At 42.6% G+C, this 16,054-nt stretch overlaps 2 protein-coding genes across 12 annotated transcripts in view; both read left to right on the forward strand.

Moving 5' to 3' along the window:
- LOC108705602 overlaps nt 1-16,054 on the forward strand; it is a 411,717-nt gene that overhangs the window by 271,549 nt on the left and 124,114 nt on the right. The gene's annotated exons all lie outside the window — the stretch shown is intronic.
- On the forward strand, nt 8,450-15,283 carry LOC121398122. Its single transcript, XM_041576755.1, has 2 exons — nt 8,450-8,464; nt 12,732-15,283. The coding sequence occupies exon 2, from the start codon at nt 13,575-13,577 to the stop codon at nt 14,523-14,525; it is 951 nt and encodes a 316-aa protein (XP_041432689.1). The 5' UTR covers nt 8,450-8,464; nt 12,732-13,574; the 3' UTR covers nt 14,526-15,283.

Raw genomic sequence — 16,054 nt, forward strand, 5'->3', positions numbered from 1 at the left:
AATTGTGCAGAGAGTGCTGTGTGTCATAAAACCATCACTGATCTTTCGTATAACCAACAGATGGCGCTGTGTGATATTGCCATCACTGTTAATCCTTTATTCAACCAACAGATGGCGCTGTGTGATATTGCAGTTACTTTTATTCTTTGATATAACCAACAGATGGCACTGTGTGATATTGCAGTCACTGTTATTCTTTGATACAACCAACAGATGGTGCTGTGTGATATTGCAGTTACTGTTATTCTTTGATATAACCAACAGATGGCGCTGTGTGATATTGCAGTCACTGTTATTCTTTGATACAACCAACAGATGGCGCTGTGTGATATTGCAGTCACTGTTATTCTTTGATACAACCAACAAATGGCGCTGTGTGATATTGCAGTCACTGTTATTCTTTGATACAACCAACAGATGGCGCTGTGTGATATTGCAGTGACTGTTATTCTTTCATATAACCAACAGATGGCGCTGTGTGATATTGCAGTCACTGTTATTCTTTGATACAACCAACAGATGGCGCTGTGTGATATTGCAGTTACTGTTATTCTTTGATACAACCAACAGATGGCGCTGTGTGATATTGCAGTCACTGTTATTCTTTGATATAACCAACAGAGGGCGCACTGTTATTCTTTCATAAAACCAACAGAGGGCATTGTGGGATATTGCAGTCTCTCCCCAAGTGAACTGTTGGTATAGGAATGATTAAAAGTGACTGCAATCTCGGCTACTGCCCGCTGACCCGAGTATAAGCCGAGGTAGACTTTTTCAGCACATTTTGGATGCTGAAAAACTCGGCTTATACTCGAGTATATACGGTAGTAATTGTTTGTTCACATTACAAAGTCCTTGGAGTTTGTTTTTTGTTTATGCTATCATTTTTAGACCAGCACCCAGGCATTTTTTGATCATGGTCGTGAGTGCACCAGGTTGGACTAAAAATATATATAGATATATATATATATATAAACTTTCTCGCTGCGAGTGTGGAGCTCCCCATTCGTCCAGGCTACTCACGTGACCTCCAGTCCCACATCCTGGCATTGGATTCCTTCAACTCTCTCACTACAAACGGACTTGATTCACTGACACATTCTGGATACGTTTTAAAATTCTTTACATCCTTTATTTATTCATATTTAAAAGGTTGTCAGCATTGGCACAGTGCATATAACACACCACTGACGCGTTTCGTGCCCTTACTAGCAGGCACTTCCTCAGAGTATATCATTTCAATCACAACACACAGCTTTATAGACACCCCACACCTTAACAAAAAATCTTAAAGGGATATTTAAAGGGGAGTATGTTCAACTATACATATCTTCTATATCTCAGCATGTCACCCTTTGCTTTATTTATTTTCATATTTAAAAACAATTATTTAAAAAGCAGTGGTTATAATAATAAGTACATTCACAATTTTCATCTAGAGGGATAGTTCTTTTATACACTCATCATATTATCTACATAATACATAATACTTTAGTGTATATATTCCCTAATAACCTCCTTAAATCTTTTCATATCTCTCTATTTTTAGTTTTACTTATTTTGTTCCAATTAGTGCATCCATCTTTATACCTCTACTTGTCTAGATAATACTTTATATCCCAATCTTTATTCAGACCTTTTGGTCTCTCCGTTTCCAAGGTGAACATCCACCACACCTCTCTTTTATTTATCAATTTCTCTATATCTCCTTTCCTTTTTCCTAGACTGACTTGTTCTATACCCTGAAATGAAATATATTTCATATTCCCATTATGTACATTTATTAAATGGTCTGCTATTGCTGATGAAATATCTTTCCTTCCTACACACGCCAGGTGTTCTAGAATCCTATCTTTCATTCTACGCATCGTCCTCCCCACATATTGACATCCACATTTGCAAGTAGCTAGGTAGATTACATTGTTAGTTCGACAGTTCACGTAGGTTCTACATTCATATTCCTTGCCTGTTGCTGTACTTTTAAATTTTTTTGAGACATTAATGTAGTCACAGGCTTTACATACCCGTGCTCCACATTTATACGTACCATATTGCTTAAGCCAACCAGATGCATTCTTTTGTTTTTTATCTGGAAGCATACTTGGAGATATGTATCCTGCTATTGATCGATTTTTCCTATATGTAAACTGAGGTTTCCCTATTTGTATTACAGGGTCCGATCTTATCAAATCCCAATGCTTCATAATTATTTTCTTAATGTCCCTTGCTTTACAACTATAATCTGTCACAAAGTACACATTATTGTTTTTTTCATCATCTTTCTTTCGCGATTTACACTTTTTATTTTCTGTTACTTGTCTAAAAAGTTCCCCTCGATCTCTTCCCACAGCGGATTCATAGGCCTTCTTCAATGTCTTAAAACTATAGCCTCTCGCTCCTAGTCTATCCCATAGCTCCATTGCCCCCTTCTGGAAGGCATCCCAAGTGGAACAAATTCTCCTCAATCTAAGGAATTGTCCAATCGGGATACCCTCCAGAAGTGGCTCCGGATGGCAGCTAGTTCTCATTAATAAAGAGTTTCTGCTTATAGGTTTCCGATACACATCCGTCAAGATCTCACCATTATCTTGCATAAACAATATGTCCAGAAATTCCACACTATCTTTACTGATCTTATATGTGAATTGTATGCCATAATCATTATTATTACAATATGTCACAAATTCTTTCACCTGATCCGTAGTACCCTTCCATATTATTATCAAGTCGTCGATAAACCTGTAATATTTATCCATATTATTATCAAGTCGTCGATAAACCTGTAATATTTATATATTTATACAACACAGCACTACTCATAGTTCCAACCAAGAATTAAAACTTTTTGAGCAAATGTTTTAATGAGGAAAATTAGTATATTATATATTTAGTAGACTGCAATACCTGTGTTTGCACAACATATTTTCGTATGTATTCCCTCTAGATGATCCCATGCAATGCTTCATTATTCCAAGTGAAGAAGACTTTACCTTCTGTGGTATTAACTACACTGTCTGCCTGTATCCCACATTTAGTAAGTGGTGCAAAAAGTGATAAAAAATATCTGAGAAGTCAGAGAATTGTCACATGAGGTGTACCAGCCCCCCACTCAAAAAGAATACAAATATATTGGGAGAGGTAAGGTGCATGATTGAAGGAAAAAGCTGAGACACAGTGTAAATGGAAAGGTTGGGATGTAAAAAGAATAGACAAGGGAAATATAGTACTTAATTTTTTTCATCTATCAGACATTGGCAATAACCATTGCAGAATAGATGATGGCTACTGGAATATGATTGGGAAAATATAGATCCTTTTTCACTCAGCCTCTTTTTTATGATATCTGCACCACTAATATATCTGTCAATAAGTCATTCATACATCAAAGTGTCTCTTCTCATACCTATAAAGAATACAGAACAATTTACCAAAACTGGGATATTCTCCCTGATCCAAATATTGAGGCCTCTGATTATTGGAAATATGTTCTTAAAGAATTTAATGAACAGTTTGCAGAAGAATATGAGGCCAGACCTGCTGAATATCCTAAGGAATTGAATACAATAACTAAAGCACAGGCAGAAAAATGCCTCAACACTGCCTTTGGTATGAAATGAAATACTTGCTGAAGTATATTATGTAATAAATAAAAAAATGGCACTTCCCTAGGACTAAGAGGGAGGAGATGCCACGTTGTAAGTCAGCTAACTGTGTTTATGGCGTAAAATAAAAAAATAAGAATGGAGCCTGATGTGGCTAAGAGCTGAAATTGAGATCTGAGAGGTAAAGCTCAATGTCTTGAGAGACTACTTGTGAAAGGAAACCAATACCCCAGAATGCATACTTAAACAACAGATAGTTTATATCATATTAAGTGACATATTAAAAATTCTTAACTGATATATATATATATATATATATATATATATATATATATATACACACACACACAGGCTTCAGTTCCCTATCAGGTCCTGCTAGCTGCTGATTGGTTCCTGTCCTACAGTGCAGTGAGCTGAGAGCCGCAGACTCCCCTGCATAGCCTGGGAATTCAGGAAGCAGGAAGTGGAAGGGAGGGATTATTAGGGTTTTTGCAGAAATATTCAATAAATCAGCATGAAACACAAATTTTTTAAGCACAATTCTTCTATATCTAAATGAGTATAACCCACTGGTACATTCTTATTTTTTACACAAAATGTCTCCTTTAAGTAAATATTGACCTTTTACATCTCTTGCCTCAAACCACCATTTTGTGATGGTCTGTGTGTTGCCTCAGAGATCACCTGACCAGAAATACTGAAGCTCTAACTGTAACAGGAAGACTTGTGGGAGAAAACTACAGAACTTGGTCCTATAATTGGCTCATTTGACCTAACAAGTATAGTTTGTTTATGTGCACTGTGAATCGTAAGGATCCCAGGGGTCGGCCCTCAGTACTTAAAATGGCAGTTTTCTATTTATGATTACCGTATATACTCGTGTATAAGCCGTCCCGAGTATAAGCCGGGGTACCTAATTTTACCTGTGAAAACTGGGAAAATGTATTGACTCGAGCATAAGCCTAATCACAACTACAGCCCTGTCTCCCAGCAGTGCACATTCTGCCAAAGCGACCCCCAGCGATCAACCGGACCTCTTTGCAAAGTTGATGGTGACAGAGCATTGCCAAACGGATTACTGTGTGTATTGTCCCACTGTCCCACTACCATGTGCAGAGGGTACTGTGTGATATTGCCATCACTGTTAATCTTTCGTATAACCAACAGAGGGCGCTGTGTGATATTGCCATCACTGTTAATCCTTCATATAACCAAAAGAGGGCGCTGTGTGATATTGCAGTCACTGTTAATCTTTCATATAACCAACAGAGGGCGCACTGTTATTTTTTTCATATAACCAACAGAGGGTGCTGTGTGATATTGCAGTCACTGTTAATCTTTCATATAACCAACAGAGGGCGCACTGTTATTCTTTCATATAACCAATAGATGGCGCTGTGTGATATTGCAGTCACTGTTATTCTTTCATATTACCAACAGAGGGCGCACTGTTATTCTTTCATATAACCAATAGATGGCGCTGTGTGGTATTGCAGTCACTGTTATTCTTTCATATAACCAACAGAGGGCGCACTGTTATTCTTTCATATAACCAACAGAGGGTGCTGTGTGATATTGCAGTCTCTGTTATTCTTTCATATAACCAACAGATGGCGCTGTGTGATATTGCAGTCACTGTTATTCTTTCATATAACCAGCAGAGGGCGCACTGTTATTCTTTCATATAACCAACAGAGGGTGCTGTGTGATATTGCAGTCTCTGTTACTCTTTCATATAACCAACAGATGGCGCTGTGTGATATTGCAGTCACTGTTATTCTTTCATATAACCAACAGACGGCGCACTGTTATTCTTTTATATAACCAACAGAGGGTGCTGTGTAATATTGCAGTCACTGTTATTCTTTCATATAACCAACAGATGGCGCTGTGTGATATTGCAGTCACTGTTATTCTTTCATATAACCAACAGAGGGCGCACTGTTATTCTTTCATATAACCAACAGACGGCGCACTGTTATTCTTTTATATAACCAACAGAGGGTGCTGTGTAATATTGCAGTCACTGTTATTCTTTCATATAACCAACAGATGGCGCTGTGTGATATTGCAGTCACTGTTATTCTTTCATATAACCAACAGAGGGCGCACTGTTATTATTTCATATAACCAACAGAGGGCGCTGTGTGATATTGCAGTCTCTCCCCAAGCGAACTGTTGGTATAGGAATGATTAAAAGTGACTGCAATCTCCGCTACTGCCCACTGACTCGAGTATAAGCCGAGGTAGACTTTTTCAGCACATTTTGGATGCTGAAAAACTCGGCTTATACTCGAGTATATATGGTACCCAATGACACATACTACTAAAAAAGTATATTATTATAAAAAAGGTTTATTTACATGAAGCAGGGTTTTAGATAAGAGCTGTTTTATGCAATTTTTTTATTTTTATAGAGACCTACAGTTTTCGGGGTTATAATTTTCAAATGCGAACTTATTTCCAGTAGTTGAGGCCTTGTATAGAGAAGGAAGAAACCCTGCCTATTAGGTAAAGATCAAATAAAGCAGGAGTTTATTTTATGAATTTGTGAATGTTGTTGCCTGCCCAAAGTGTCGGACAGAACCTCAACAGAATTTGTGCAGTTTTTCTGTGAAATAAAGTGAATTAAAATGCCAGGTTTTATTGGATTTTGGTGTCCTTATACATACTACATACTCTACAAAATGTTTTTAACTATGCCTACCATTTTTAATTCATTTTTTTACAAATGCAGGTATGATATCCATTATCTGAAAAAAACCCCAGAATTTTTTAGATTTTCGGGCTAAACTCGCAAAAATTGAGATTGGTGCCTCTACCTTTGACTTATACAGGACCTCGGCATGTCTGAGGATTTATAATCATGAAAATCCTCCTCATAGGGTTGCCACCTTTTGCCCGATCTGACTCCAAGCAGGGATGTGACATAACGGAGCGGAGCTGTGGTGTGCTAGAGGTGGGTTGTGACATCAGGGACGGGATTATGATGTGTGGTGATTGGCTGATAGCAGCATCAAATCCTGCCTGGTTTTCCTTATATGGAAAACTGGGTAGGCAGTTATGACCCAGGCAGCCCTTCAAAAAACTGGACTGTTCAGGTCAAAACTGAACAGGTGGCAACCCTACTATGTGATCTATAAAGTGGCTCAGTGGTTATTGGTAGTTAATATTGATAGAGTGCAAGGTTCTGCAGCTCCATTCCAGAGCCTGTGGTTACCTTCTCTGCCTTTTTAAGCGACTCGCATGTGCAGTTATACTTAGCATATCCAGGAAGTAACTTCAGCGTTTGAACATTGCTGGATTTCTTTGGTTCTCATCTTCGGTCTGCATTCGGTTTTGGTTTTGATTCTTCTCCCTTGGTACCTCTGCTCGCTTGGACGGATCTTCATGCTTGACCCAGCGTGTCCTTGATTATGATCCTGGTTGGCTAAGTTTCCTTAGCAAAGGTTGCTGTTTTCCTTCTTCCTGCTCAGTGTGTGAGTTATTCCTGCACCAATTTTTACACTGTTATTGTCATGAATTGGCACCCAGAATCCAGAACCAATGCTAGGCTCCCTGGTCTTGGCTCTTATTTCTGCCTTTAACAGCTGCCTTTCACCTTGAGAGGAGCCCTCGGCTAATTGGATGCCGCCAGGAGCCAAGCAAGGGTTCTGGACGAGCAGAGGGGCACGATTGTTAAACAAAGTCTTTTGGGGAAAAGTTCACAGTTCAAGGGTTAGATTAAAACGTAGTCAAACAGGCCAGGTCGGTGTGGGCAGAATACGAGTGGAATCAGACAGGCAAGGGTCAAAACCAGCCTATTAGAGTAGTCAAACTATCAGAGTAGTCAAACAGGCACGGGTCAAATAACGGAGTGTAGAATAGTCAAATAAAAGGCCATGGTGAGGATCACAGAAGTCAGGAGAAAGTCAGGCAGGCAGGGGTGAAAACAGGAATCAGAGGACAGAATATAACAGGAATAGCACCCAGGAACTCACAAATGGAACCAAACAATAGGCAATGAAAAAATACACAAGGTCCCTTTAAATATCTTTAAACTTCACGCCCCTGTGCGATGACGTCATCACGCCAGCGTCGCTTGCGCATAAACCAAGGAAGTGCGTGTCGCGTGCGCCATAGTGGAACCGGCAGCCAGGGAGGAAGCATCAGCGAGGTGGGCGTTCCCGACGAGAGTGCGTTGGGCGTCCTGACGTGGAAATTTCTTATATTTCGCCATATGGCCGCCACCGATGCGGGATAAGCGTCTTTACGACCGACCTTTGCACAGTCGCCCGATCTTTCCGATTCCCATCCGATTTGTGTTCATCAGGCATGACTGCAGCATGTCGGGTGTGGCGCCGGTTGGGATTGAGGAATACGGACCACTGAACAAAGGTGTACTTTTACAAGATCAGTACAAGCCATGCTAAGATCACTGTGTCTGTGTATATGTATATTACCGGGGGAAGTGCCTTTTGTCCTGGTGTCTTTTGTTTGCCTAGGGCAGTCTACCTTTCCCCCCCCTCTTCTATGGACATGTGTCTGTGTGCTGGTTCCACCAATTGATTCATAGCATAACATGCTCATTGATTGGATATATTGTAAGACCACCTTTTGTCTTGGTGTATAATAAACCACTGGCCATTGTAGAGGAAGGCAGAATACTGGACCCCAGCTAAGAACGACTGCTGTGACGTTATTTCCGGGGGATTGCGCAACATCAGCACACGATACATCGATTGTCCATTAAGGCAAAAGATCATTTAATTCTACCACAACAGATGGCGAGCCTAATGCAGGTGGTTCAATTTTTCCCTTAATTTCAGCAGAATTAAAAGGGGCCATATTTTATTTCAGGCAGCAAAAAGGCCGGCATTGAGGTAAGACATTTTTGTTTTGATACTCTTATATTTGAGAAAGTTTTTGCTGTCTGCAAATTGATTTGTGGTCTCTAGGCTGCTGGAATCAGGTAAAAATCTACCAAAAGAACCTTTTGGGTGTATGTGTGGTGTTTTTCAGTATTAACTGCCCAGGTACTGGTTGGGGCATATCTGCATAACTGCTGTGGGGTTTTATTCATTTATTTATTTTTTTAACCATAAGGGACTGCTATTGCTCCTGCTGGAGGATCTGTGAGTGATTCAGACCAGTGGAGGGAGTTTCTGTGTATGCCGGGTGGTTGTAGGATAATCTTGTAGCAGGATGGCCAACAGTATCTAGAGGCGATTTAGAATCATTGTTTTTTTCATTTGTGTTTGTTTTCTGTCTGTCTACTAAATGGTGTTTGTTTTAAAATTGCGACTCTATAGGTTTCATCCTTGAGAAAATCTTTAGTTTGGCAGGATTGTATTGCTTTTATCATTACAAGTTTCAATAGGTTGGGTAACAATCCGTCCAATCTGAATTACAAACCAAGTTTCTAGCCCTTGCTGAGCACTGAACAGGGGGAGCCTACGCCATTTTGTCTTTAAGCACATGTGCCAGTGGCCATTTTGTCTTTGTCTTTAAGCACATGTGCCAGCGGCCATGTTGTCTTAGTTTTTTGAAAAGGTATATTGGGCTATTGGGGGGAGGCACATCCCCTGCATATAACCCTAACAGTTGTTCTATTGTATATAGATTTTCATCTTTACATTTCATAACAGCAAAGTTCTCTTTGAACTTTTTGGAACATTTTTTACATTTTTGTTATACCTCTCAGCTGTTCCCTGCAGTCTATTGACTCCTACTTCCTCCAGGATAGGGGGTTTTCCTAAGGAAGAGACTATCACATGGTGTTGTAATTGTCCTTTTGTGTGAGTGAAGGAAGAGTGTTGCATGGTTTACAACATAAGGCTATTTGTTAACTAGCTGTTTCTCTTTTTATACTCCTTGGTTTCCTGCTCTTTCTCTCTTTATTTTCCTCTCTTTATCTCCATTTCTCTCTTTTAAAACACTTTTGCTTACCCACTCTCTCTCTCTCTGTCTATAACTACCACACTAACTCTTTACCTTGCTTTTGGCTAGCCCTCTTTTCTGTTTTAATCTATTCTCAAACCAACACATTCTCTGTAGGTTTGGTTGGAAGACATCTTTTCCGTCATTGGAAGTCTGGTAGTGTAAGATAGCTGCTGTCTGCTTATGAAAGTTGCTGTTAGGAAGGAAATTCCTGTTAATTACGACCATAAGGACTGTGCTGCATTGTCGGACTGTATAGGGCGAAAAAACAGTGAACTGGTTAGCTTTTTGTGAGGAGAAAAAGTGGGCCAAGCCTACTCGGGTTCATCAATTGTCGCGTGAGCTTTGTTCTCTTTTCTCTTTCCCTCGAGGTCCATCCTAAGGGTGGAAGGTGTCCGTGGTTCGTACCAAAGCCCGGGGGTGGAGTTTGTGGGGAAATTATTGAGGACTGTTCCCTTTCTTGTTCGCTTTCTTGACTTTTCGTCACTGAGTGACCAGGTGTCCGCAGTTCGTACCGGAAGCTTGGGGGACGGAACTTGGGGAGATGAACTGGGGAGGGGTTTCTCTGTTTCTATCTGTTTTTCTAGCCACTTTCTCTCAAAACCTATTGGCCTGACTGGGGTGACCAGGTTTACGTGGTTCGTACCAGAATCCCTAGGAAGGTTCAACTATATCTCCCTTGTTCTCACTTCCTGTCGCTCCCTCTCACTTGCTGTCAACACTCCAGGCATTGGGAACTCTTATCCTGCAGTCAGGGCGCTGTTTTGAGCCAATTTAGCATGAGGGATAAGGAAGGTGTCCGTGGTTCGTACCTGTCCGGATCCCTCGGCCGCTGATCCTTCTCTCTGAGTGGGCTACGGTGGATAATGTCCGTGGTTCGTATTTGAAGCCCTAGAGCTACTCAGAGGACGAACAGGTAAGGATCGACGGCGGTCTGCGCAGTGGACGTAGACACTGTAGGTGGACGCATCTACTTGGAAAAAGCTCGAGACTCGAGTATTGGTGTAGGGAAATCTAGGGAACAGAAGGTTACCACTTCTGAGTTCAGGACGGCTCAGCAGCACATGAAATCCACATATGGAGGAGGGACTGTAAAGCCCCTCAAAGATTGGCACAAATGGTCTTCAGGTTTAGAATGGTCCATCCCTATAGAGGGGACGTTTGAGGTCTGGATCTGGGAAAAGATCGTCCGTGAGTTCCACTCCAGACTCCAAACACATGGGTCTTTAGAGAAGGCCAATTTGTGGTTACAGGAATCTACCAAGCCTTAGCAGCAGGGCATTCAAAAGTCTCAGACAGTAAGGTCAAACATAATCATGTACTTCCGTCCAGCCAGAACTGCAGAAAGCAATAATGATAAGGACAGAGCTGCAAACAGGTTTAAATTTGCTAGCAACACAGGTCATCTCAACAGCCTCAGCTCATCTGTCTCCATTACCATCCCCACATCCGGAATCCGCAAAAAATGCCTCTGACAAAACGGATTTCTGCAGCCTTGGAAAATCCAATTTGGTCACCTTATGTGAAGCCAGAAGTATCTCTATAATAGACAAATCCAAATTAGAATGCATAGAGGCCTTGGAAAGGGATGACTTCCAACAGGGCCCTGAGGGGGATTACAGGCGCTACGGGGGGGGGGGGGGCAAGGAATTCTGTAAGCAACTGACAGACAAAATGCCCACTATGTATAATGTTGTGTCCCCATTCCAGTTTATGACAGCGATCCAGGGCCCAGATGAGGACGCCTCGGTCTATTGGCAGAGGTTAAAACAAGGGGTAACAAATGCAGGGTTTGAGCCAGGTCCAGATGCCCCAGAGAACACCCAGTCAGTATCGCCCATCCATCTAATGTTAAAGGCTAAATTTCTGGCTGGATTGGTGCCTAAGCTAAGAGATAGACTAATGGTTGCATGACCAGAGGCCCATTCTATGAGTTTCCACTCCCTTATGGCAACAATCCAGGCCATAGAACTGGACCTGCATGCCAGGAAAGAGGCCAAGTCGGCCAAAATCATGGCAGCTCTTGAGCTAATAGCCCAGGACCACCTTCCCTATACTAGGAAAAAGAAACTCACCAAACATACTAATATAACTTGTTTTAATTGCTAAATTGGACATTTAGCGTGCCACTGTCCAGAAAATGAGGACAAGAAAGAACAAAATTCTCCTAGTCCTTATAAAGTTGTTCATGACCGGCCTCATGCACATAACCCAAACCCGGGGAAATCTTACCGTAGTACGGAGGGCCCCCCGGGAACCTACCATTTCATACCAGACCCTGAAACAGTTAAAACCTTCGGAGCTGCTACACAGTCCCATAGCTTCGCCCACTAGGGGAAAGGCAAACCGGTGTCAGCCCATTTCAATCTATTTCTTGAGGAATTGCCATATCCTCTGTCCTGCCTCATCGACACCGGCGCAGCCAGGACTGTTCTAAAAACACAAGATCTAAAAGGCAGGATTCCACTCTCTGGCAACACAACCCCCACCATTGGGCTTACAGGTCATCCAGTGACTCTTAGGGAGACGAAACCATTGTACTGCAGGTTAGGTCAACACACCGAAGCAGTCAGATCTCTATTAGTTTCAGATGATGTCCCTATCAACCTATTGGGAGCAGACATTCTGTCGGAGATTCAGGCCAACATCACTTATAGCCCAGAGGGTGTTGTGGTAACTAGTGCACTCACAGACGAGTTGCTGTGTGCAGTGGTGGCAGTCCCGTATACTGGAGAACCTGGTACAAATTTGTCCCTGGATGTACTAGCTGAGATAGACCCTAAGGTTGGGGCGGTTGACAAATATGATGTCGGCTTGCTGCCAGTACCTCCAGCCACTATACGGATTGCCCCCGGTTGCGTGCTACCAAAATTGCCACAGTATCCTCTGAGTATAGCGCAGATGGACAGTCTCAAGATCCAGATTGATAGATATCTCCAAATCGAGGTCTTAACCCCAACACAATCACCCTGTAATACACATTTATTTCCAGTGGCAAAAAAATCAGCCACGGGTCAGGAAGTCACTTACCGACTGGTCCATGATAACAAAATCATAGTCAGTGATGCCTCGTTAGTGCCTAATCCTCACACATTACTTGCGTCCATTCCTCCTAAAGCTTCGTACTTTAGTGTTATCAACTTGTCTAATGCCTTCTTTTCTGTTCCACTAGATCCACAGTGTAAATACATCTTTGCTTTTTCGTTCCAGGGTAGACACCTGACATGGACCCGGTTACCACAGGGGTCCATGACTAGCCCATTGGAATATTGTTGCAAGCTAAAGGTGGTATTAGACCAGTGGGTGCCAGAGGATCCGGAGGTCGCACTGTTACAATATGTGGACGATCTATTAGTTTGTTGCCCGGACAAGGATTCATGCTATAGACACACTATCTCGCTACTGAACCATCTGGCATCCACTGGGAATAAGGCTAGCAAGGAAAAATTGCAGTTTTGTAAGGAGAAGGTTATTTTTCTAGGCCTCTGTATCTCAAAAGGGACCCAACACCTAACAACACAACAGATATAGACTCTCAAAGACTTAACCCCACCTCGTAATGCCCGACAGTTGAGAGCCCTTCTAGGTCTGATCAATTACAGCAGAGATTGGATCCCTAATATTTTATTCAGAATGGGTCCTCTCTATACTTTCTGTGTTATTACAGAAAGTTGGTGACATAGTTTTAGATTCCTCTCTAACCTTTCTCATCCCACACTCTGTCCAAGAGATTCTCAACCAGGTCCAAACCAAACATCTTTCAGCAGCACGTCTGACCAAATCTGAAGTGACTCTCCTTACCCCTACTAACCTCACACTGAGACGATGTACAATCCTCAATCCCGCATCTCTTCTCCCGACCCATTCTGACTCGGAAGAAGAGGGGGGGACGAAGGGATTGTGACTGACTCTAACCCAACCATGACAGAACCAACAGACAATCACAACTGTCTTGAACTCATGGAACCCGAGACAGAAGCAGTACAACATCCACCTCCGTGACGGGCGGATCCACGCCAGCCACTGCAAGAAGCTGCTGGACTATCAAGTGCAATGATCAGGTGCATTGTTTCTATATACACTTGTTGTTTAATGTATTTTGGATACTGTTATGAGGAGTCACATCCGAATTTACTGTTCAAGATGCATTTACAATTAGCAAAGACAGCAAATAGGTCCAACTGCTGGGTGTGCTCCAAACCCCCTCCAAGCCAGAGCATCCCGGCGATGGCGGCAGTACATGCCCTTTATGACATCAGGGTGGGCATGAGAAAATTTAGTCCTTCAGGTAGATCAGTGGAACGCCATCTGTCCATAGAATTTAATCAGACATTCTTAGATGGTAATGTCACCTATGGTCTTGATGTCAGCCCTGAGGCTTGTACTAGACTTAGCAGACCTGTGTGGGTATCCGGTCAATTAGGCCAGTCCGGGATTTGTTTTAATATCAGCTCTGGTTTTGGAGCCAAGTCCCTGAGGAGGACCGAATGCCCATCTGGGATAACCATCCAGATCGACCATAGAATCCCTGACAATAACAACCTAACCACCAGACATGATTATGTCTGCTGGGGGGGAGGGTGTGACATTCAGGAGGGCGCAGCAATCCCATTATCCATCCAGTTGTTGTGCAATACCCATAACCGTAACCCCAATGACCTTTGTGTCTCATTAACTGGGCCCTATTACTTTTTGTGCGGCCAGGCTGCCTATAGAGTCGTTCCCCCGAATACTAGAGGGTCATGCTCCTTAGTCAGGTTAGTCCCTGCCTCCTACATTGCCGACAGTCACAAGGACTTGAGGGTGCAGAGGAGGGTAAGTGTGGGAAGAAGGACCAGGAGAGAGCTATTCTCCGCAGGGGACCGTGCATGGGCATGGTTTCCGGCATGGACCGGATGGGGTATAGAACTTATGAAGCGGCTAAATAATTTTTCCATCATAATGGACGAGATGTTTAATGAGACAGTCGAAGCCATGAGAGAAATTTCTTCTGAACAACGATAGCTGAAGACCCTTATGCTTCAGGAGAAAATGGCTCTCGACTATCTTTTAGCATCAAAGGGGGGTTTCTGTGAGTTCATCGGGGAGGATTGCTGTACCTGGGTGGAAGATACTGGGGACAAGGTTCAGGCCCATCTTGACAAGGTGAAAGCATTACAGGGACAAGCACGAGCTATTGCAGAGGAGGGTTGGAACCCCTTTAAAGGTTTAGGGGGCTTCGGTGATATGTTGTTTTCTATTGGATCATGGCTTAAAGAAGTTGGAGTGTATGTCCTGATGCTGCTCTTTCTTTTCCTCCTCTATATGACGGCGAGAATGACCTGTTGTTTGGTGAACCAAGTTGCAAGGAGCCGTGCAGAGGACCGTGTGATGATTCCATAAAGAGCCATCGCCTGAAGCATCCGGAACCCTTTACCTCAGGAAGATCAGCACATGAAGAACCACCACCTTTTTTTTTTAACAAACTATGGACTGTCCCTAAAAGAACCGACTTCTTCCCTTCTTGGAGACTTTTGTTGGGCTGTTCTTCTCAAAGAAGACATAACCAGAAACCTTGTATGATGACTGCCTAAAGGCCAGTCTGGACCTCATGATCAAGATATAAAGAAGATCAAGAATATTAGGCCGGTTCTTCTTGTTAGTGCCTTTGTAGTGTAGCATGTTCCCTTTTCTTTCTGTACCCTTTAGAAGCTTTGGTTGGAGTGATTGTAGCGTTAGGAAGCCGTTGCTGTGACGACATATGGTGAAAAAGGAGGGACTGACGTGGAAATTTCTTATATTTCGCCATATGGCCGCCACCGATGTGGGATAAGCGTCTTTACGACCGACCTTTGCACAGTCTTTCGGATTCCCATCCGATTTGTGTTCATCAGGCATGACTGCAGCATGTCGGGTGTGGCGACGGTTGGGATTGAGGAATACGGACCACTGAACAAAGGTGTACTTTTACAAGATCAGTACAAGCCATGCTAAGATCACTCTGTCTGTGTATATGTATATTACCGGGGGAAGTGCCTTTTGTCCTGGTGTCTTTTGTTTGCCTAGGGCAGTCTACCTTTCCCGCCCCTCTTCTATGGACATGTGTCTGTGTGCTGGTTCCACCAATTGATTCATAGCATAACATGCTCATTGATTGGATATATTGTAAGACCACCTTTTGTCTTGGTGTATAATAAACCACTGGCCATTGTAGAAGGAGGCAGAATACTGGACCCCAGCTAAGAACGACTGCTGTGACGTTATTTCCGGGGGATTGCGGAACATCACCACACGATACATCAAGGTTTCCGGATCGATTGTCCATTAAGGCAAAAGATCATTTAATTCTACCACAACAGTCCCCAGCCGGCCCACTGTCTCTCTCTCTGCATACCATCTGCATACCATTTCTCATAATAGACTCTGTTGTTACCCCTCTAAGGTCGGTTGTCTCCAACTGTGTGGATCAACTGCTTCTCTCCATTCTGCTGACAATACTTACTTTATGAAGGATCCATTTATCAGGGTATCTGTGGAAAGAGGTTATCATTAAG

The sequence above is a fragment of the Xenopus laevis genome, chromosome 9_10L (assembly GCF_017654675.1).
Source record: "Xenopus laevis strain J_2021 chromosome 9_10L, Xenopus_laevis_v10.1, whole genome shotgun sequence".
Lineage (NCBI taxonomy): Eukaryota > Metazoa > Chordata > Amphibia > Anura > Pipidae > Xenopus > Xenopus laevis.

What these genes read in the sequence shown, in the direction of transcription:
- LOC121398122 (XM_041576755.1), top strand. Translation starts at nt 13,575, where the DNA reads ATGATCAGGTGCATTGTTTCTATATACACTTGTTGTTTAATGTATTTT.